General features: G+C 34.6%; 2 protein-coding genes across 3 annotated transcripts; both read left to right on the top strand.

Annotated features, from left to right (window-relative positions):
- Window positions 1-5,592: 5,592 nt before the first annotated feature.
- On the top strand, window positions 5,593-6,920 carry LOC108198210 (galactolipase DONGLE, chloroplastic). Its single transcript, XM_017365975.2, has one exon. It carries the CDS (start codon window positions 5,610-5,612, stop codon window positions 6,918-6,920), a length of 1,311 nt encoding a protein of 436 aa, XP_017221464.1. The 5' UTR covers window positions 5,593-5,609.
- Window positions 6,921-9,892: 2,972 nt separating this feature from the next.
- LOC108199986 (putative PAP-specific phosphatase, mitochondrial) lies at window positions 9,893-23,056 on the top strand. Of its 2 annotated transcripts, XR_010286370.1 has the most exons (10): window positions 9,918-10,111; window positions 10,560-10,662; window positions 11,234-11,336; window positions 12,417-12,628; window positions 14,601-14,660; window positions 15,102-15,490; window positions 16,371-16,449; window positions 16,561-16,611; window positions 20,650-20,781; window positions 22,616-22,699. XR_010286370.1 is itself a non-coding variant. In XM_017368021.2 (9 exons), exons 1-9 carry the CDS (start codon window positions 10,038-10,040, stop codon window positions 22,763-22,765), a joined length of 1,221 nt encoding a protein of 406 aa, XP_017223510.1. In that variant the 5' UTR covers window positions 9,893-10,037; the 3' UTR covers window positions 22,766-23,056. The 2 variants fall into 2 exon arrangements, 1 of the variants encoding a protein (XP_017223510.1); XM_017368021.2 differs by lacking the exon at window positions 20,650-20,781 and having other exon boundaries at window positions 9,893-10,111; window positions 22,616-23,056.
- Window positions 23,057-23,891: the final 835 nt, after the last annotated feature.

Genomic DNA, 23,891 nt, shown 5'->3' with positions numbered 1-23,891 from the left:
TCAGCCCCTTGTCCATGTTAGTTGTGATTATTCAGCGGTCAAACCAACCAAAAATTAACAAGATTTATGTATCTGGTTATTATAGGCGGAATAATAAACATTTACAATTATTATATTGTCATATCCCAAAGTTTGTCCAATGTTGTCATCTCCATAGGACACTGATGTGCCAACTTTCCTTAAAAATTTTGACGGGAAAGTTTTATTTCTTGTTATGTGTCCAGAACATCCACTATCTGAGACTAGAACGCTCTTCTTGTTACCTAGAAATGCCAACTAGCTAGGATTTTTAAGAACCCACACTTGTTGGGTCTTTTTGTATTTATCATATTTTTAGCAGCAGAATTCTTTTTCATAAGGTAAATTCTGTCAAGATTTGATCCATCAGAATTAACCTGATTTTTATCCACTTAGATGTTAGATCCTTTCTCAAAAGTAGATATAGAATCAACATTTGCATTACACACAAATTTAATAGGAGTGATCTTGGATCATAGGTTCTTTATAACCTTTTCATATGAATTAGATTCATTTTTACCAGTTCCATAATCTAGACCTTCCATCTAGTTCTTGTGAGTAAGAATTTATTGGACTTTCCTTCTAGAGGTAGTCTATGTTTTAATCTTTTCTTTCTTAGATTTTAACTAAAGTTCAAGATTGGCACATCTTTTTTCTATCCGAGTCTCATGAGTTAGCACCTTCACAATCCTTTTTGATCTAATATAAGTACTAACTCAACTTCTAAGAAATCATTTTTCTTGTTCAAATCTGATATCTCACTTAAAAGTCTAGTGTTTTTAAGGTCTTGACCCGTAAAGCTAACTTGCAAAGACTTTAGGAAAGACTTCAACTTAGATATATTGTTAATATCAAAATCAAAGAGAGTATTGTGTACCTTATTAGTAGGTGTAGCAGCAAGTGTGACATTGTCCTCAGTAATAGTCATGAAAGCATAATTTACCTCCTCATTTTTAGAATTAGATGAATCCATCTAGTTCTTACTAGAGAAAATGAGTGCCTTGCTCTTGTCTTTGTCATTATTGGCATTTATACAATCAGTTGCAAAGTGACCCATCTTGTCATATTTGTAGCACTTGATCTTGGACAAATCAGTGTTGCCCTTTTTACCATCGTTGTTGTCCTTCATCTTGTACCTATCTTTACCAATATCTGATGTCCTATTTTGGGAGTTGCCTTGCTTCTGTGCTCTTCTGAATTTCTTTCTTTTGAAACCCTCAACAAGCTAGCAACCATCTCCTGTATTTCAAAGTCATCAGTATTCAGTATCTGCATCGATATCTACATCAGTATCTGGTAGCGAGTCATCGATATCTGACTCACTCTCAAAGCTTTCCTCCTAGAGGTTTCCACATTCTTGATTTTGACATCTTGCTTTCAATATTCAAGGCAAAATATTTTTCCTTCCTACTTTTCTTATTTTTCCTCTATTGCACCTCAAGATCATAAGTTCTAAGCATTCCATATACTTCATCCAGTGAACAATATAAAGATCATACTAATTTCTAGTGATATAGGATTGAGTATCTTGGTATTATAATATCCAAGATCATATTCTTTACCAGCTAAACACAAGTTATTGAGTAAATGAGGAAACCTGCCATATACATTAAGTAAGGCTTTCATCAGTTTTAGCCTCAAACTGTTCATACTCTTGAATCAGGAGAGACCTTCTATTCTTCTTGATTGACTCTGTTCCGTGACATTGAGTCTACAGTGAATTCCATATCTCTTTTGTTATTTTGCAAGCAATCACTCTATTTGACATAATCGTGTCAAGACTATTATGAAGAATGTTTTTCACCTTTATATCTTTCAGTAGTTCATTCTTCTCCTCAAGTGTCATTTTTCCCTTGATTTTCCTGACATAGTGCTCATGAATGGTATCAGTCTGTGGTACCAACTTCTTACTTCCTTGGGACATATGGACCATCAAATATCATGTCAAGATAATTAGGATATGATGCTTCAAGATACATCAGTATCTTAACCTTCCATGTGGAATAATCTCCCTTCTTTAGGATGGGAATTTCGATGCTTTTATATTTGTTAGTCGACATCTATATGAATAATTCAGCCTGCTCTGATATGAATTGTTGCCCGCGTAATGATCAACTATAGAAGGGCGGTTGAATACATTTGTATAAGATTCTCAACTTTTTAATAAAAAAGAAAACAAATATGAATAACTAATAGCTTTTATATATTTTGTATAAAAACTGTTATAATAATCTCTCAAGAAATATTGATGTTCTTGAGAGCTGCTGGGTTACAAAATACTCGACTATGAAGATACATTATGTATACCTATAACTGTGTTTCTATACTATACAACTGCTTTATCAATTACACAAGATATGTTCTATCAATCATTATCACATTCTACATATATATAAATTGATACTTACGATCCTATAAGTCAGCAATTGACAAATCAATCTTCTCTACCTTTCAGGATTAAAAGATATCTCAAGATTATCTTTTATTACTAACAAGCTTCAGATATTGATCGAATAGGGAATCTTGACCATCTTTTAGATTCTGATGAGTGTTAAGTACTGATGACGTCACTTATCAGATCCTGATCAGCTTCTTAGTATGATCCTGAAGCTCATTGAATCAATATTTGTATTAGAGCCTGTGAGTGTTTCTGCTTCACTATCATAAGTTTAAAAAAACAAATCTATTCTTCAAGAAGATGAACATTTGGTTGCTTCCAAATTTCAAAATCCCTAGTCTACCTATCAAATCATGGCAACATAGAGCAACACAAAAGTAGAAGAAACTCTGGGACTCATTCATACATCAACTTTGAAAAGAGCACAAGATGAGCATGTTGCTATTCCCAAAGAAATGCTAAATACAACTTGAGGTCACATCTATGAAGATAGCGAGTCTGAAGAGAACAATAAAAATGAAAAAATTATCGCTCAAGTACCAGATTGGGTCTATAATCGGGAATATGCCTCCAGAAAATGCTCAAAAAGAGATCATATCTCAATACTAAAAGGCCATGACCAGAGAGAATGATGATGATCCCATCAAAATGCAGCTGGTGTCATTTTACAAGGACAGTCTAGGAATTCATAAGATGAACTAGCTGAGGCAAGAGATGAGGGACGTGCACCAGAAAGTTGAGTCCAACAAAGCTGATAAGAAGAAAAATCTAGAGGACATAGTTCAAATAACTTCTATTGGAGGCTAGTATGAATCAAAAGAAGAAAAAATATGCTTAAAAAGGGGAAGAAGGAAAAGACAAGAGTAAAGTTGAATGTGGATGTTGAAGAAGAATCCAAAGAATTTGAGCCAAAGAGCTGGTCCAGTATACCCAAGGAAGAGCTAATCGACTTATCTTAACTTAATATTCCAAAATTCTTTGTTCCCAAAGAAGATTAAAGAAGAAGCGAAGGCAAAATTTTAAAGAGAAAAGAGGAGCACATTGATAAGGAGAAGAGACATGACAATTGGAAGATGCATGAAATGCAAGGGTTAGTTCAAGTTTACGCACCATCTAGACTTGTAAAAATTGCCACAGTACTTGATATTGTTAAGAAGTCTTTTTCTGATCTTATCTATGAGGTTCACTTATCTGATCAACCACTACAAAAAAACAAGGCAAAAGCGATCGCCGAAAACAGTCGGTTAAGCCACGAAACGGTCGTTTTAAGGCTTAAAACCGACCATATACGCTGGTCGGTTTTAACATGGTCGGTTTAGACTATTTGGTCGGGTTTAAGCGGTAAAACCGACCATATATACGATCGGTTTTATGCTTACCAGAAAGTCGTCGATTTGGGCCCCTCATATTTATATTAATTAAATATGAACTATATAACCGACTGCCGCCGGTCGGTTATGATCTTTATTAAAAAACGGTGTCGTAACCCCTTCTCTGACGAGTTTATGTAATCCATTTTCCAAATAAATAAAAATATTTATATGTATATAATAGGTTTAAAACCGACCGCCGTCGGTCGGATTTGTTTTCGGAGATAAAATGCCGTCGTTCAAACTCATAATTTATTTAAAAATTAATTAAATTTTCAAAATGACGTAACCGACCAAATATCCGGTCGGTTAAGAGGCGTACACGTCAGCCTTAGAACCGACCGTCGTGCACGTGGTCGGTTAAAATATGTCTGGATCTTGCCAGCAAGACAAAACGACGTCGTGTTGGATCATAACCGACCGAACGACGCCGGTCGGTTTTAAGTCGACACTTTTTTTAGCCGGTCGGTTTTAGGTGGTCGGTTTTGCGATATTTTTTTTAAATGAACCTAAGATAAATCTATTCTTAGATGAACTAGAAAAGATAAAAGGATTGGCAGCTAAAGAAAGGCTACCATAAAAGGATATTCTATTCATGGTAGGAAATTTAATACAATGGCCCTTGAAAAGAATTCTTGAGCAGCACTGCAATGTCCTCAAATCTGTCCATACTAAAATGAAAAGGAGTGGTGGTTTCAGCACAACTAGAATTAAAATTTGAAACAAAATCTCAGAAATCAAAAGAAGTTAAAAATAGTTAAAAATATATATTAAAAAAAAGGTAGAACAACCATGATCAACACACATATCGAAAACTATAAAAATGTATATTATTCCAGCAACCCGTTTACAATATAAAAAATATTATCAATCAGTTAATAACATTTAACAAATTTCCATACATATCATAAAAATTTTCATGAAACAAAATTGCGGGCATACACCAATATTAAATCATTAGTTTATATTGAAATCTTAATTATGAATAATATATTTTAAATTATATAATTGTATGTGATTCACATAAATTTAAGACTGATAATATTAAAAATAAAATCAACGTAGTTTCTTATCTTAATAAAATAAAAGAGAAGTTAGTTATTGATCTTAACCTAGAATAATACGCTATTTTGTCCGGGACATAAATAATGTTTAAATTTACTGATATGAAAGAGCAATTGAAATTTAATTAATAAATTAAGAATTATATATATTTCACCTATGCAATTAATTTTCAACGGGAAAAATAGTAATTTGCACGTTTCACGTGTAAACTTGTCTTCCATGTATATTGTTGAAATTAAGAGAACAGGACAAATGTATGTATGATTTATTTGCTTAAGTTGAAATTAAGAGGACAATCTCCGATTAATTTGCGTGAAAATTACTGCTACCAATTCAACCAACAAACACTGGTTTTTCCCCATCTCTTGTCTCTAAAATGTGGTGAAGACAATATTCTGAATCACTCACTGTTTAGAAAGCGCTTGAACTTTAATATCAAGTCAACCACGTTGGGGCGCAAGATTTGGATATAATGGAATAAATATAGACATTCCCTTTCTTTTCATAACAGCCGCAAGGACTTAAACCCTACCGACCACATTTTATATTGAATGTGACCACTCGGAATTAATATCATGAGAATTTTGAAGAGCGAGTCAATACTCGCCAAACATGGCTCTTTTTCTTATTGCTCCCCTCACGCGTCACAACATCAAACAAATATACTCTTGTCACTTGTTTTATATATACTCATATTTGGCCTTTCTTAGTCTTAAGAATAAAATCGAATCTTCCCGATTCTCATTTTCATCTTTGCCATGGCGGTACGAGGCTTGAGTTTGACAAACGCGAGCAATTTTGTCGCGTTTTCTGGCGATGGGACGGTGAAAAAAATTAATGAGAATTCGTGCAAGATGAGTAGGAAATTCTCGGTGGATGCTGGTTTTGCAGCGAGGAAGTCGGCAGCGAGGAAGGTTGTGGAGAGAAGCTCGTGCTTGGCTCGTTTGTGGAAAGAAGTGAGAGGTGTACACAACGGGAAAGATGTTGTGGAGCCTCTGGATCCGCTTTTGCAGCATGAAATACTGCGGTACGGAGAGTTTGTGGCTGCTTGTTACCAGGTTTTCGACTTGGATCCCGGGAGTAGCCGATACTTAAACTGCAAGTACGGTAAAAATAGCATGTTAAGTGAAGTTGGCTTGCTTGATTCGGGGTATGAGGTGACAAAGTACATATACGCCACTCCGGATATCACCATTCCCACGCAGAATGATCGTTGTTGTGGGCGTTGGATAGGCTACATTGCAGTGTCCTCCGATGAGCAAGTGAAGAGGCATGGAAGGAGGGATGTGATGGTCGTGTTTCGAGGCACGGTGACACATCACGAATGGCTGGCTAATTTCATGAGCTCATTGACTCCAGCGCGTCTTGATCCGCATACATCAAGGCCTAATGTGAAAGTGGGAGCTGGAGTCCTGAGCTTGTACACTTCCAATGAAAGTGGCAACAAGTTCGGGCTAGGAAGCTGCCGAGAGCAGCTACTTTGTGAGGTTACAAGGCTACTCAACATGTACAAAGGAGAGGAAACAGTGATAACTTTAGCAGGTCATAGTATGGGAAGCTCATTGGCCTTATTACTAGCTTACGATATCGCTGAGCTTCAACTCAATGTAAATGATAACACAAAAAACAAAATTCCTATCACCGTTGTCTCCTTCGGAGGGCCTCGAGTTGGAAACCAAGGATTTAAAGAAAGATGCGATGAACTAGGCGTAAACGTCTTGAGAGTAGTGAATGTCAACGATCCAATCACGAAGATGCCTGGAGTGGTATTCAATGAGAATTTTAGGGTTTTAGGTATGAATATGGGTTTTCCTTTGTTGTGCTGCTCGTGTTATGTCCATGTGGGGGTTGAAATAGCCCTTGACTTTCTCAAGATGAGAAATCCGTCCCGTGTTCATGATATAGAGACATATCTCAGCTTGTTGAAGCTTCCCAATAAAGCGGAAATAAAACAGAAAGGGTTGGATATTGTGGATAAAGTTAATTGGTTTTTGTCCAGGGCACAAAACATTAAAAGTTTGGAAACTGCTATGGACATGGTGAGCATGACCCAGTCTCAGAGAACATAATTTCAACCGAATGTGTAGTTCAATTCCTTGTAAATATATATCATTTCCAACGTTTTGAGCTCGAACAAACGTATTTAGGTCCAAAGACAATCATTCAGATTTAAATTTACCCAGTTTTTCTTGTAGTGGTACAAATGTATATAGTTTCCAACTTTCTAATTTTTAAATAAACCAGAAGGTGATTGGGAGATTGTTCTAGGGTTTTGATTTGCGAAATCCATGCACTAATTAGTCTAGCCGTAACATATATCTACAGACATGTAACATGTGATTCGTTTTCACAGCCTTTGATTGAGTAGCAGAATCAACCCTCGTAAGTCCTTGGCCGTTTGAGTGAGTTTAAAATAAGTGATTACTTGCTTAAAATAAATAAGTAAAATAGAAATTAGAAGCAAGACTTATAAGTGATTAAAGTGTTCGAGAAAGAAGTAGAACTTATGAAACAAAATCTAGTATTCTCAGCTTTTTATAAGTAATTCCTCACTTTTTACACAAACGTTACGAACAAATGCTTCTAACTTATAAATCGTTTTTAAGCTCAGCCAAACACCCACATGATGACGACCTAAGAAATGCTTATTTACCTTTTCTAGAGTATGCTATCATCCCTACGCTCAATAATGTAGGTTATTTCGTGAAAAGAAGACGTTAAAACAGGAGATTTATGAGTTGCTCCCACAGAACTCTTATATTAAAACTCAGAAAAAGAAATGGTGGAGATTGATTTATACTGGTACATGTAACTCTTCAAGATGATAAATTTCTGATGATAAATTGACTTTTAATATATTTAATTCCAAAATTTTCACAAACATATTCTCTATATTCTCTTAAAGTAAATTATAAATATGCAATTGCTTAATGCATTTTCTACTTATTCCATGTTGCTTCAGAAAACTAATATATATTTTGGTAGCGTCTTTGTAAACATATCAACTAAGATTATCACTTGCTGGACATAATTCTAGTTTTACTACTCTATATCCGGTTACTTCTCTATTGAAATGGTCATTTGATTACAATGTATAAATGAAGTTATCGCATAGGCATAGCATACTGGTGTGTGATTTGGCTCCCACGAGGCTCATACTTGGTGGATGGACAATTGCTGACCTCCCATTTATTTTTTTAATTTATTTTTCAACTTTTTTTATTCATATGTCACGTGGGTACTGAACTACTTATGGTTATGGAAACATACTCCCTCTGTCCCATTTAATTCTATACACTTTTTTTTTGATGTCCCACTCAATTCTATACATTTCAAAACTTTCCCAAAATAGTCAAGTTTTATAATATAAAAATCCCACTCACCCACTATTTTCAACTACTTTTCCAAATCAATCAATTATTTTACCCACTTTTCTTTCTCTTTCTTCCTATTTTACATTATTTTATACACTTTTCTTAGTCTCCGTGTCCAATCCATATGTATACAATTCCGAGGGACGGAGGGAGTAATACATAATACATCTTGACATACAACACAGTGAGATAGCTTTTTCTTCCCTCCGTCGAATATCAGACTTCCTCATCGACTTATTTAATTTTTTCACTCTAAATCTTCAAATTCATGATATGATTTATCCCCAAAATTCTCCTCTATTATACTCATAGTTTCAGATTTTTTAGAAATTAATGCAATTTGAAAAAGAAAAAACAGAGACTGCAAGGTGTTCGATAAAATATCACAGTGAATTTTTGTTGGATATATATAGTTTGATATTATCAGTTTGTGTAGCGTTATTAATTCCTACTTGGGTTTGCTTTGTTGTTGACGGAATGAAAAAGTCAGAGTACTCGTGATATCTCAAGTTTCTTTATCAAAAACCCAAGTACTAAGAATGCTTCTCAAGGTCAAGAAAGCGAAGAAAATCACATCCCAGAGACAGAAATCAATGCCAGACAGGCACCTCAACCAAGCCACCAGAATTCTTCTCCATCAATCACTATACCTCAGCTTGATTTTGACATTGTTAATCTTGCACAAGATCTGGGCAAAAGAAAAAAGTTGAGTGATTTTCATCTCAATGAGAGAGATTCAGTGAGGAGAGATTCAGTGAGGAGAACATACATACAAGGAGGCTCTTGCCAACCAGAAGATTATGAATCTCCTCAAAAATTATTCAGGACTAAGGAGCATCGGTTCAATGTGAAATGGTTTGATACTTGGCGGTCTTGGCTTGAATATAGCGTCTCCAAAGATGCCGTTTTCTGTTTTGTTTGTTATTTATTTAAGGCCGTATATACGGCTGGAGGTGACACACCATAATCTGCACCCTGTATCCGTCACTGCTCATATTAGAAGTTCTGTCTTATTCTTAGATCTATCCTATATAGCACATCTAACTTCATCGGCTTATTTTAGAATTTGTAAAAAATTATTATAGATTATTATGACCTCGCTCTATCAATATTACTTATTGCGTCTACTAAGACTTATTATGATATTGCCCAGATAGACCGAACCACATGAATTTGTGATGGCATGTTAAGTCGACACTCATTTTCACAAAACACTAAACTCACATGAAACTTGTATTATTAGTAACATATTTACTAAATTTATGTATATAGGATTGTTTTATATGTTACAATAATAATGATAACGTGAGTCCACCTAACTATACTCTCGCCTTGTAATGCCTAACTATGCTCTCGCTTTGTAATATCATTTTAAACTGAAAATTTAACAAATATACTAATTTTTGAATATTTTTTGCAAACATACTATCTTGTTTAAAATCTTGTAAATTTATTATTTTTTAAACATACAAGCAATTAAATTACAAAAATACCTTTCTACTTATTGAATCTACCAGAGCCATTCTCCTACCATCCTCATTCTTTTTCTGATAAAACACATTATAATTATAAAAATAAAAATACATATTCATATAATTATTTATATTTATATTGTTCATTTTTAAAACACAGAAAATTTTAAATTAAAATTGACAAAAACTATGTGATCACATAACTCTCCCAGAGATAACAATATCACAAAAGAAATGGAAAGCGAAAAGAAAAGGAAATGACAAATCCTTTCCAAAATTAATTAATCTTTATCGAGTATCCGTATCTGGAGTCCGGCGAGGCAGTGTCCGGCTGTCCGCCATGACTGTTTTACACTCCTCTCTGCCACTTGGCTTCCCAACTAGTCGTCTCTCTTATCCACGCTTCACTGTCACGTATGTTTACATATTTATTTTTTCAATTATTTTTACACTTTCTGTTTCTTCACTTTTGTGCTCTGTGTATCATCATTTTCTTTATATCCACATAGACTGCTAGTGATGTATTGTATGTGCGTGTAGAGAGAGGGAGGGAGAGAAAGTGTGTCTGTTGTGATTAGAGAGAGAGAGAATGTGTGTGTGTGCAGTAATTAGATAGAGATTGTGTGTGGTGATTAGAGAGTGTGTGTGTGTGTGTGTTGTGAAGAGAGAGAGAGAGAGAGAGAGAGCGTGTGTTGTGATTATGAGAGAGAGAGGGAGAGAGGGGGAGAGAGAGAGAGAGAGAGAGGGATTGTCTGTATGTGTTGTGATTAGAGTGAGAGAGTGTTTTCTTTCTCATTGCAATTTGTAAGTCACTGATATTATTGTAGAGATTGATTTGATTTTGTTGTGAACTATGAATCAGGGGAAGCATTCCTCTTCCATTTACAAAACAGAAAGCAAAGTATCATAAAGAGCTTCAAGCTGCTGTTGATGTTGTTGAGCGAGCTTGTCGTCTTTGTGTTGAGGTAACTCTCCATATGTTGGTTTATTTGGCAACTTGACATTGCACACTTTATTGAAGAGATTCGATGTGTTTTAAGCTTAATATCGAGTGAGATTTGTACTTCCTAATATGATATTTGCTGTTGATGTTTCTGTTTTCAGTTTATGCTATATATATTAATATGAGTATATGTTTTTAACTTGATTTGAACTGGACATGTATTGTCGCTAGAGAGAGATAAGTTATTAATACTACTTGATTCTGGGGACATTTCTATTTGGTTTGTGTTCCTTGAATTGCAAAAATAGGATTGTCACCTTTGTGTTGATAATGCTATCTGACATCAGTCCACAGAAGCTTATGTAAGCAGAATCCGGTTAATAATGAAGTTGGTGATGAGTGACTTAGGATTAAATTGACGAACTCAGTGGCAGATTCTCAATATTGAATTTGAAGGCATTTCTCAGGCAAAGATGAATTATCAGCTGAATTTGCATATATTGGGAGCTGAAAACAAAATGCTCTTTTTATTATTTTTCTGATTATCAGCAACATGCGGTGTATCTCACGTTCAGTGTGTTGATGAATAATAGGTGAAGAAGTCCTTATTCTCGACTGAGGGGAAGATACTGGAAAAAACTGATCAGACTCCTGTGACAATTGCGGATTTTGGAGTCCAGGCACTAGTCAGCTTGGGTATATCTCTTTTTTCCTTAAATACAAATTTAAGATGCTTCTTAATCTCTTATATGCTTCTCGGAGGCCCTTTACTTATATAAATGTTTAGTTATGTTAATGCTAACTCGTTCAACTCATATTCTGTGTTCATTGTGAGTAACAGAAATTATCTTTCAGATGTTTTTTACTATACGTGAAGACAAGTAAATAAACAATAATGGGTATATGAGCAAGAGGCCAGCTTAAGACTGCTTTTTTTTTATTTTTACTTAAATGTTATTGCATTTTGTGCATATTTTGAGTCTATAAGAAGAACAAATATGTAGTTTATATAATCTGGAAATTTGAACTGCAAAATAATATCAAGTATATTTAGAACTAGATTGGATACTATATAGACTAGATTGCAAGCTATTTTTTTATAAAGTTGTAACTTTTTCCAAGCAGCAATCTGTTTATAACTAATATGACATTGAATAAAATTGTCAGACTTGTTTGGAGGATAGAATAGAAGAAAAGTCCTCCGAGCATCTCATCATACATAGTTTATTGCAGTCTCACCCTATACTTCCACATCATGTTATTATCATGTGCTTTATATCTAAAATTTGTAGGATGAATCTGGTTGATTGGAATTGAATGCAAATATGCAATTATGCAAGGCAATTTGGTTAATATGCTAAGGTTTTCACTTGATTTCCTTCACTTACTTTGTTCAATACAAACTAACTTCTTTCTTAGAAATGCATATTCATTCGTTATTCTCTGTGATGTTCTTCACTACTTTTAGCGCCCCTAATCTGGTTTTTGCACTTGTCTCCTTTCATGTCCTTCGGTATAACCCTCATGCTCTAACTGTCTTTACACTTACCATTGATTAGACTCTTGCGTCCCTTGCTTCCCATTAATTGCTCTCTAAAGGCTTTTCACTTTTGCTGAATATTATGAACTCCATTTGACTAATTTACGTATTAGAACTTTATATATCACACAAATTTGTCACGAGTTCATTTTGCATTATGTCCCAAGTCGTAATGATGATCTTTATAATAATAACTGTGGTAATCTGGCAAATTCTTTTCTACGATCAATTTGCAGAGCTTGAAAAATTATTTCCTTCCATTCCTCTGGTGGCTGAAGAGGACTCAGCTTTTCTACGATCAAATAATCTGGCAAATTCTGTACTTGATGTGGTAACTGAGAAAGCAAAAATCAGTGGCAAACCTTTGACGGAAGCTGATGTATTAGAAGCAATTGACAGAGGTGGGAAAGATGCCTTTGTCTTTGGATCTAGTCCAGCTACTTATTGGGTAATTTTATGCAGGCTCTTGACTTTCCTTCAAATTATGTTAAGAGTGGTTGAAAAGTATCTTAATTATTAATCTTCTATCACTTCATTCAGTTACCTCATCATCTATTCAGTTGTCAGAAGTTGAAGTTGAATTTAACTGCATTAAAAGTATGTATTGTATGCTTTATGTGCCTTTAGATTGTTCATTTTGTGCTAAAGTCCAATCTTTATTCAGCCGAGTGTTCTTTTGCTATTAATGACAAATATTACAGATGCATAATCAGTGTTTAACTCGGATATTTAAAGTAATGGTCATTGGCATTTATGTGAGTATAAAATTTTGTAATCCACTAAACATTTTATTTAGACGTGTAATATTCAACTACTGTGTAATAAAATCAACCGACAGCTTAAATGCTAGTATATCACATAAAATCCACATGCTCATATTTTCTCGAGATATCTATATGTGAATACACTTCAAATTTAATTTTGGTTCTGACAACATGATCTATTAATGAAAACACATGTAAAGAACTTTGGTTATGTTGCTTTATGATGGCTTTGGCAGCAGTTGTTATAAAGTGCTGCATGAGGCTAGAGGATCTATCCAATATGTTTGCTGGAATTCTAAATAATCCCAAAAAGCGTTTTCATTGGTATTCTAGCAAAAGCAAGAATTTGAGTGTCAAATAAGTCGCTCTCTCCCAAACAATGTCTTGTGAATTGGAAGCATAAGTCTGGCTAACCAGATAAGCTTGATCTAGTTTGTAAAATTTGTGTAATATATTTGAATATTTTTGTTTGAATATAGTTATAGTTAGTATGTGATATCAAAACAGAGAAACTCTTTTAGGCTCACAACCCTACAGGACGAGTTATCTAAAGCTCGGACTTGGCTCGACAATGTACTTGAATATCTCAAGCTTGAGTGGCTCAATTATTATAGAGTCAAATTCGACTATTTTACGCGCCGAGCTCAAATAGCTCAGGAAAGCCCTATTGCTCACACCCCTCTCCCCCTGTATGCAATATGATCACTGATTGAGTTATTGTCTGTGCAATATGTTTATCTTGTATTACTGCTTACTTTCTACTTTCAGTACCTGTATAGATGTTACAGAAGTTGACGTTTGAAATTTTCCTCTACCCCCTGCAAGAAAAAGAAAGACATGTTAATTATGTATCGCTCTTGGTTTTGTGCTTGCGTTTCTTTACAAGAAAATCAGACTTGGTAATTGTTTTGATTTTTCTTGTTTATTAATTAGGGCTGTCATTTCAGGTTACGAGTCCTGTTTGTGTCGGGTCGTATTTTAAATATTCAAAAATAGGAGGTCGACCCAAACCCGACCCGCTAAATAACTAACCCGCAAAACCTTGACACTAACCCGACACAGTAACCTGTTTATCTAATAAGTTGTGTGGTTCGATTCATTTGCCAACAACTAAATTTCAAAATAATTGGTTTACTTAATTGTATATTATATATTTACTAAAATAATATAATTAACTTTATTTGCATTATGTTGTGTGATGCATAAAATATATGTACATCTTTAAATATTTAATTCATGTAACAAAATACACACACTATATCTACCATCTGATTTGAAATAAATTCGTGAATCTGTAAAAACAATGTTAATTACTTGTTAGGTTGAAAAATTATGTTCTTCATGCTTAAATGATTTATTATATTAGGAGATATACGAGATGTGCATATAGGTAAATATTATATCAGAAAGAAAAGCATTTGAAAGGATTAAGCGGGTCATTATTGGGTTGCACGGGTTGAACTGTAACGCGTCATTTTCTTCATCAGTTTCGGGATTGACCCATTTTCAAACCGACCCATGTAATAACAACCCTAACCCATAAAATTTGTGTTGGTTCTTGTCGTGTTTGGTTTTCACAACTCCATATTAATTCAGGGGAATGCATACCTTTTTTTGGGTAAACTAGTTTATTTAATTATCAAGAATTTGTTTCAGGTACTAGATCCAATTGATGGCACTAAAGGGTTTCTAAAAGGCACTGAAGCCTTGTATGTGGTAGGCTATACTCTTCTTTTTCATCTAAAATTTGTTTCTAATTATTTATTCTATGAATTAGCTGTTTCATATTTTTTGATATATAAATTCGGCTTAGAAAAATTGATAAGAGTTATAAGCATCTTCTGATGTACTACTTCATTGGAGCTGGAATAGAAAAGGTGGAATAAGTGATATGTTTCGCCTGACACTGAGTTTTGCATTTAAGCATCTAGGGTCGCGCTCAAGAGAGAACTAGTCAGGTTCTAAGGATTCTTAGGCTAATGGTTTTAAGAGGAACACGACCCTAAGCATCTAATATATTTATCAACTAAAAAAATGCTATCAAGTTGGTTTGATAATTATTTCCAACGCCATTTTTTTTGTGTCAGAGCAGTTTATAGTTTTTTATGTTTAGATTTATTATAGCCCTAATTATGTGGACATTCTTGAAGTTTTTAGGTAGGTCTCTCTCTTGTGGTTGAAGGAGATGTTGTGCTAGGAGTTATGGGCTGCCCTAATTGGCAAGAGGAGGATTGCAGCAAACTCATTAATGAAATTCAGGAGTACAAAGACGTCATAGCTCAATTAGGAGTTGTTATGGTTGCTCATGTTGGATGTGGAACATGGAAAATGAGATTGAACGATATTTCCAGTAACACAACAAATTTGGCTGATAGCTGGATCAGATGCTTTGTTGACAAGTACTCCATGATTAATGAGGCAAGATTTTGTATTTCAGATAGTCAGCTTTGGGAGTCTCTTCCGCTGTCAAATTCATTTGATGCGACGATTGACATGGAAAATGTTTCTGAAAATGAAATTCTTCTTTTGCCTCTATGTTGTGGAAGGTTTACGTCTAATCTATTATTTTTTTCATTTGCTATTTATTTTCATTTACTCTGTGCTGCTAATGCTCTGGATTAATATACAATGAGTATTATTTTAAAATTTGTGTGAAACTTGTAATTTAGCGAATATATAGTAATGTTCATATTGGAATGTCTATCAAGCTACGAATTTTACTAGTCCAAGCTTTTATAATCTTATCCAGCATCCGGTAGGGCCTTTATCACTCATTTTTTTTAATGGCATCATGTATTTTGTCGCCTAAACAAAGCATGTACTGCTTTCATCTACCTACACAATGCTTTATAGGTAGTATCCACACTCCAATTTTTATGTCAATATTAGAAACAGTATAGTAATTATTTGCACTGTGGTGCGGGAGGGAATAATGCAGGAGAAGAGGGGAATATCATGAAAACTGGGGTTTAGCATATAAGATTGATATCTTGCCACAATTATTTCTTAGATACAGTAATAACCATTTTCACTTTCATAATGTTACAAACTATAGATTAATTATCATAAGCACCCTCCCAAAATATAAAAAAGGTTGACTTTCTGAAAAAATGAATTTGGATACTATAGCTAGGAAGGCGAAGCCAGGAAATGGGTGATCTTCATATTTCTCTAATGATTTCCAGCAGGCTAGCAAGTCAAACATTGTGAACTAAGCATACTTTGGACTTGGATTGCTGCTGTGCAACACTAATGTACACTGCCTGGGATGCTAAAAATTGTTTTTAATTCCAGTGGCATTCAATGAATAAGGCAGATTTATAGGTCAATTTACGTATTCCAAGTAGCTTTAAATGCAGATTAACAAGAGTCTTGCAATTTGTATCGGGTTATAGTTAATATTAATAATTTAAGGAAACTGTGCAGCTTGTGCAAGTATTTGATGGTGGCATCTGGCAGGGCATCTGTTTTCATTCTCCGTTCAAGGGTTGATAGAATTATCAAGGTATGAACTAGTAATTAATTGCTGTCTTTTACAAATAGAGTACCAGACATTAATTTGGTTATATATATATTGCACGGATCAAATAGAAAATGAAACTGATTTGAAATATAGGTCTGGGACCATGCTGTTGGAATCATATGTGTGCAAGAGGCAGGCGGAATGGTATGCTTCCATAACTAGCTTCCACATTTTCTATTTTGTTTCTGGTTGAATAATGAATCTAGTAAATACTTACCTTACTGCTTGATATATTATATTGACAAGCGTTAGCAGTAATTAATGTGAAATTGTAGTTTAGCAGAAGAGTTTTTCTGATCAAAGGTTACATGTGCTTGGTTGTAAGACTAATAAAGTAGAATAGGTCAATTTTGTGTAGGAAATCTTTTCTGGTACATAAATATATTGATTTAGATTAGAGATCACTAAATTCAGATTCATTGGTTAGATCTTAAGTGGAAGCATTAATATAAGACAAACTTAAGACCATAAATTCTCCTTCAAAGTTCGTGATAGAGAATTTTCATTGGTAAAGATGCCTGAGATCTTTTAAATCTTTCTTGTGTTGATTCTTGAAAGGGATGGAAGAAGAGAGACATGAAAAAAGTGAGAAGGGCTGAATAGTAAATCTTAGTATTTAGTATAGTCTGCAAGTATACAGTTTATTTTGATTGTATGTAAACATTTGAAAGTCTAAGCATCTCTACCTAAATATATGTACAAGGAAGTGTATGTGCCTCACACACTGCACGCACCTAACTTTGGTGCAGGTAACTAGTGTTCATTGCCTTGGAAAAAGATGCAGCTCTATGCATAAAAACATAAGACACTCCTAGTAGTTAAATTCTACTGTTCCAAAAGTTTGCGCCTGTTCCATTAGTAACTGATAGGATACCCATTAGAAAGTTACTCACCAGTTAAGTATAAGTAATGACCTGTCTTTATATGGATGAAATGCAAGTCACACACAATGTGTGAATTGTAATAAGTTATGCTTCTAACCCCAAAAGTTCTAGTTATATAATTTATTAATCCAACCAAACCGATCCAAACCGAAGTACTACAAATTGGTCTGGGTTACAAATTTATATGGCTCGGGTTGGGTTGAAATTTTGAAAACCTGAATCAATTGGGTTGAGTTGATAAATTCTGTTAACCCGCCCAACCCGAACCGTGTACACCCCTAAATACACTCAATGTATAAGAATGTTAAATATTTGTATGATTTCAGTCGAGTATTCTTCATTTTCATCATAAAACTGAAAAAAATGCTCTATAGATAGATGCCGTATATACGAATGGAAGTGGCGATGAAAGAAAGATGTTTTTCGCGTAGATGGAATCGTTTTAACTGAATCATTCTTCCACCGTGCTAAAATACTCTAGCTGGTAGTGGTGAGGTACTCACATAAGCACAGGTATACACAAGACATCAATACACATATGCGCTATGGTGTGCCAAGTATGATAATACTGATAAGAAATTAAAGCAATTTTGTAGCGAATAATCAGAGCAAATTGAGTCACGAGGAGTAAGACAACCGAAACATGTTGTGTAGACAGATTCAGTATATATGAATGGAAGTGGCAGTGGAAGAAAGATGCATCTTGCGTAGCTAAAATCCTAATAATCGAATCATCCTTCCACCGTGCTAAAATATTTTTGGTGTATAGTGAAGTACTGGCATAAGCACAGGTACGCACAATACATCAATACAAATGCACAATTGGTTTGCCTGATAATATTGATAAGAAATCAACCCAGTTTTGTAGTGCATAACCAACACAAATTAAGTCGCGAGAAGTTAACACATATGACATAACAAAGGCGTTATCGTGTTCATGAGGACCATGATAATGCTAATATTTCGATATTTAAGCCGATTGTGTGATCACGTGAGTAGCAATCAAGATACTGCACAAGATCATGCCATCACACTGATTTTATTAATTATTTGATTTCAATCAGAATTTATTTTTATTAGTTTTAGGCTTTTATAGCCCTATATGAATAATGTTATGATGTGAGAATCGATTATCTTTTTTTTTGTATTACAACCCGAAGCAGTCAATATGATGGATTCCAAAGTTTATCACTTGCATTCATGCTTGCAAATCTAATCTCGTTCTTAAAAGGGTTGACGTTTGTTAATCCTATGCTTTCGTGCTGTGTATTTGGCATCAAAGCAGACTTTATCCTGTCTTTTTGTTACGCAATTCGTTACAGGATAATCAGTTACAAAAGGTCTTGCAGGGCTTTTACCACGGCCCTCAAGACTTTGATAGATCGTTGACAAACTAGTTGACCAACAAAACAAATGAAATCAATGTTTCGTTATGTAGATGCTGAAAATTATTTGGAAGATTATGAGATAATTAACGAATGGTGTGAGATAGTGAGTTGCTTAGATTGTGTGTGGGCCAAATTTGACCAAATTGATATGGGTAAACAAGAAGGCGAGGACAAGGATGCAGAAAACACAATGAAGAGAAATTTAGGGATGTCTATGTAAAGGAGAAAGGGAGACGAAGAACCCATGTTACCAATACAAGTTTATGGAGCACCGCCTAAAGATGGAATAGGACGAGTTATTAAGCTACATAAAGGTACTCGAAAAATATGTAACTCGATTAGAGCTGTCAAACGGATAAAACGGATACAGATTTTCCCATATCCGTATCCGAATCCGCCTACTAAAAACCGTATCCGGATCCGTATCCGCAAATTTTAGACTAAAAAGATCCGTATCCGCCGGATATTATCCGGATACGGATAATATCCAAATCCGTTTTTCAAACATCCAAAAATCAAATCTACACCCGAGGTATGCGCTAGCGCCCTTGAGAGGAACTCCAAAACCTGCCGACGCTCGTGAAAACCCGGCTCTGCCGGCCCTCCATTCGGCCGACCGGAGGTGTGAATAACGAGTGACTCACACTGCACTTGTAACAACCTATTGAACTAGGCATAGTTCAAGACTCTTGAACTATGTTTCCCCAAAACACCAGGAAGAAGAAGAGTTTCTAAGAACAATTGCAAGAACTAATCGAAGAAATTAGATCTGAGAGTGGGATTTAGATTTTAGGGTTAGAAAGAGGTTGTGCGGCGGCATCTGTATTTTGTTTGGTGGGTGAATGGGTCGACCGTGTACTCCGTGTCTTGTAGTCTGTAATCTGTATAATGTCCCTTCTATTTTCTTTTTGTTTTTAAGTTAATATTTCTTTTTCATTTTAAAATATTAATTCTTGTTCAAAATTTACATGATAAAATATAAAATATAAATATATAATAAATTTATATAAGTACTATTATATATATATGATATATTATTATATATATATAATTTATTTATTTATATAATTTCGGATACGGATATTTCTGGACACGGATACGCCTATATCCATATCCGTATCCGCAATCCTCGGATTCGAATACGGATAATATCCGTTTTATTTCGGATACGGATTATATCCGCTTTTTCTCGGATACGGTAACAGATTTTTCGGACGGATATCAGATTTTTCGGATTTTTTCGACAGCCCTAAACTCGATTTACTGTCGAGAAGTATAAAGATAATCTATTTAATTTATAAGATTGATATTAATGCACATCAACTAAATTCTGATAAATCGCATCTATTTGATTTTGACACGTCACAAAAGTAGGGAGGAGGCACTTGAATTTATAGAAGATAATATATACTCCCTCCGTTCCAAAAAGAGTGAGCTGGTTTGACTTTCACGGAGATTAAGAAAAAGGTAGTAAAAGAAACTAAATTTGGTTGAAAAGTGGGTAAAGTGGTGGGACCCATTAAAATTTAATAATAGATTTGAGATATTGGAGGAAAGTAGTGGGTGTAATAGTGTTTATATTATTATAGAATGAAGATAGTGAAAGAAAGTAGTGGGTGTAATAGTGAAAAGTAGTGTTCAAAAATAGTAAGTATAATAGGTTCATTCTTTTTGGGACGTCCCAAAAAGGAATAAGGGTCAACTAAAATGGGACGGAGGGAGTATATGATTTTTATACGCATTGCTGGATAAGGGCATCTTGAAACCATTGTCGAAATTCCTGGTGTCTGTTTCTACAACCAATGTGTTTGAAAGGGTTGGAGTTGATTTAATTTATGTGTGGACAGTCGTTGATCAAGGTTGTGTTGAATTAGTTGACTGATTATCGCCATCATGTACATACATTTCAGAGGATTTGAAGTATAAAATTAATGTAAAGCATGTACCTATAAAAATATCATCATGGAGAGAAGCGAGATAAGCACCGGGCAATGAAGTTGATGAAAACTCGAGGTCAAGTTCTTCAGAGAAAACTGATGCAGGTCAAGTTCTTTATCTTGTGGATTAAAAGTCTAGTGGTTCGTGGAGTTTATCAATTGAATTGTGCTTGCGGATTCAATCTTGTTCTTTAGATTAACATTGGTTGATCATACGCTCTGGTAATGTATCACCAGTTACACACATATTGCACCTTGATGTTCATTGTGGTTTTATGCTAAGAAGAATGAATGAAGACATTAATAATAATATATGCTTTTAGTTATGTAATATTTGTGTGTTATGTAGATTAAAAATGAAAGCATGTAGAAGTGTGTAGCAAAGTGAGCAATAATTGTAAATGGAGAATCTTATCTTTTATAGTCGATAGTGGCTATATAAATTCTTGCTATCAGTTGCTTCAACAATCTGAAGCTGAACTTTGAGATTGTTATAGATAAGAGGGTCATCAAGCCTCAAATTGAAGTTCGGAAAGAGCGTTACAAAAATTGTACCGGTATTTAAATTGTTCTGAACAATAGCAATAGCAATGCATGCATGAGCATATTGTTGAACACGTATGTCCAAAAGTGTCATTCTTGCTACTCTCGTAATCATTTCCTTCCATGGAGGTTTGAGCAATTCTAACTGCTCCAAAATGAATATGGGAGAAACCTTGCATTCGCCATTGAGCTGGTAAAGAATCTCCCAACTGTATAGGGATAATCTGCTCAGCTAGAAGGAATAGAGACTTGTTCATGCCTTTGTTAGAAGAGAAAACTTGTTTGACAAACACGTGAGATTGGATTGTGTTTTTTGGTAAAAGTTCGATATGGATTCACCAGAGAAAGTTCAATTTTAGGAATTTTACTATCTTCACTCTAATAATATACAGAGTGAAAAAAAAAAATCATTTATCTATTTAGATTAGTGTTTCTAGAAGAAGAAAGAGAAGAGGATGGATAATGTTTATCTGGACTAGCCATTGATTGATAATCCTTAATCCCCAAGAATCATTGTAGGTATTGTAGGTGATAATGTGTTTCACAAACACTAAGCGTTTAAACACTCATGAAATCCATATGATAGTCCGAGCATATACCTTAGGGACGCATCATCATAGCAGTCTATAGGGCTACGATTCATTATTATAACAAACATGTCATAGTATGCTTCTAGTCGTCAGATTTATGATGCGAGAGGAATCGATGATAGGGCAACTCACACAGCCTGTAAGCTACCTTAGCATGCCAATTCATGAGGAGAAATAAGGTAAAGAGTTTTAAGCTAGCATAACTTTGATATGAAGTTTACAACTCACGAAGGGAGTTACAATCACACATAAGTATAAGTATTACAAGAATAAGAATAATATTACATAAGAAAATACTAAAAGGAAGACTCACACAATATTCATAAGAAAGCATATAAGTTTATTACTTAGAAAATATGTCGGCTAGGTTGCCTTACTGCTGTTGCCTTGATCACTTACAGTGGATTTTATAGTGGTCCTGGAGGGACAATTTGATAGGGAGCGATAAAATACCACAATAATGTAATGACAATAAGATTTTTCATTTACAATTATTGCTCACTTTACTACACACTTCCACACAATTTTATAAACTTTTATTTTTATGTTACATAAGAGTCCAACATTACATAATCACAAACATATATTATTATTTAAGTCTTCGTTCAATTTTCTACAGTACGAAGCATGTTTGGTGGATGAGTTTGTTTTTTCTAGTTTCCTTCTCTGGTAGCATCAATATGACAGGATTCTTCCCCTGTTTAAAATATTGTGTATTCTGATAATTACTAATCTGTATCTTATGCATAGAGTTTTACTACAAACAATTTTTGTTACATGTTAATAGAAGTGACTCATTGTATCAGGTTACTGATTGGGAAGGGAGTAAAATTGACCTTGCAGCAGATCAAGATGATCGGAGGGCCCTATTTCCTTCTGGCGGTGTTCTTGTAACAAATAGAAGTGTACATGACCAGATACTGGGGCTAATTTCTTCCAGCAAGTCACTTGCTTGATGGTATGCTGTCTCACAAATTAGCATCTGCTTCATGTACCCCAACTATAAGGAAGATATTGCATTATTGTTTACCACATAGGCTCCTGTGATTGCCTATATTTGGTCAGTGGTTATACTCACACCAGTATCATAGATCCAATATTCTTTGCATATATTCATTGCCCACAGTCAAATTCGAGATGAGGTTGATTCCTCATTTTTTTTCTTTTTGTTATTGTTATAAGACACAAGTCAAGCATATACGTTTATCTCAATAATACTACATCATACCTGTCCATTTTTGCCCTTACATTTATGAATATCAGGACTTTTTTGTTGTTTTATCAGGTGAAACTCAGGACCTTTCCTTCTAGAAGTGGCAATTTCTTGAAATAGTTCAAGAACTGCTAATTTGAAACCCAGCTTTAGCTAGGCTTTGCTGATGACAATACAATAGCCCTTGTTAATAAGAGAACTTTTTTCAGGCTGTTCTCAAAACATACAAGTCAAACCCAGTAACAGAATATATCACCAAAAAGCTTAAAATTATTACAATACTAAGAGCATTCACATTTGAACCCTCAAATCCAACCCCATCCTCATAATTTAAGAAAATCTACTAACTTCTGTAAAAATATAGTCTACATCCGGAACCCTAAAATAGGGTTTGGTTTTGGGGACTAGAAATAAATCCCCATATTTTGGGTTTCACTATTCATCCCCCATACACTATTCATCCTCCATTTCATTATCATTTCATTATTATTTTATTAAATATCAAGTCTTATCTTATAGTTTTATGGGGATAGGGATTGAATATGGGGAATGGGATGGAAGAAACTTTTAAAAATTTGTAAAACATTTTGAGGGATTACTATTTTTAGTAAGTTTTTGGGGATTGGGGATTGGGGGCCGGATGTACTCCCTCCGTCCCAGTCATTTGTATACAAATGGCTGGGACACGGAGACCAAGAAAAAATGTAAAAAATGAGTAAAGTTAGATGAAAAGTGAGTATAGTGGTGGGATCCATTTATATTTAATAATAGATTTGAGATAGTGGAGGAAAGTAGTGGGTGTAATAGTGTTTATATTATTATAGAATGGAGATAGTGGAGGAAAGTAGTGGGTGTAATAGTGTTTATAT

The sequence above is a fragment of the Daucus carota genome, chromosome 8, assembly GCF_001625215.2.
Source record: "Daucus carota subsp. sativus chromosome 8, DH1 v3.0, whole genome shotgun sequence".
NCBI lineage: Eukaryota > Viridiplantae > Streptophyta > Magnoliopsida > Apiales > Apiaceae > Daucus > Daucus carota.
Note: the sequence above shows the minus strand (reverse complement) of the source record. Positions and strands in the feature narration are given on the sequence as shown.

Bases quoted from the DNA above. Each gene is read 5' to 3' on its own strand.
- LOC108198210 (XM_017365975.2), top strand. From the start codon at position 5,610: ATGGCGGTACGAGGCTTGAGTTTGACAAACGCGAGCAATTTTGTCGCG.
- LOC108199986 (XM_017368021.2), top strand. From the start codon at position 10,038: ATGACTGTTTTACACTCCTCTCTGCCACTTGGCTTCCCAACTAGTCGT. The intron at 10,663-11,233 runs GTAACTCTCCAT...GATGAATAATAG, and splicing joins CTTGTCGTCTTTGTGTTGAG to GTGAAGAAGTCCTTATTCTC. The intron at 15,491-16,370 runs GTTTACGTCTAA...GAAACTGTGCAG, and splicing joins TTGCCTCTATGTTGTGGAAG to CTTGTGCAAGTATTTGATGG.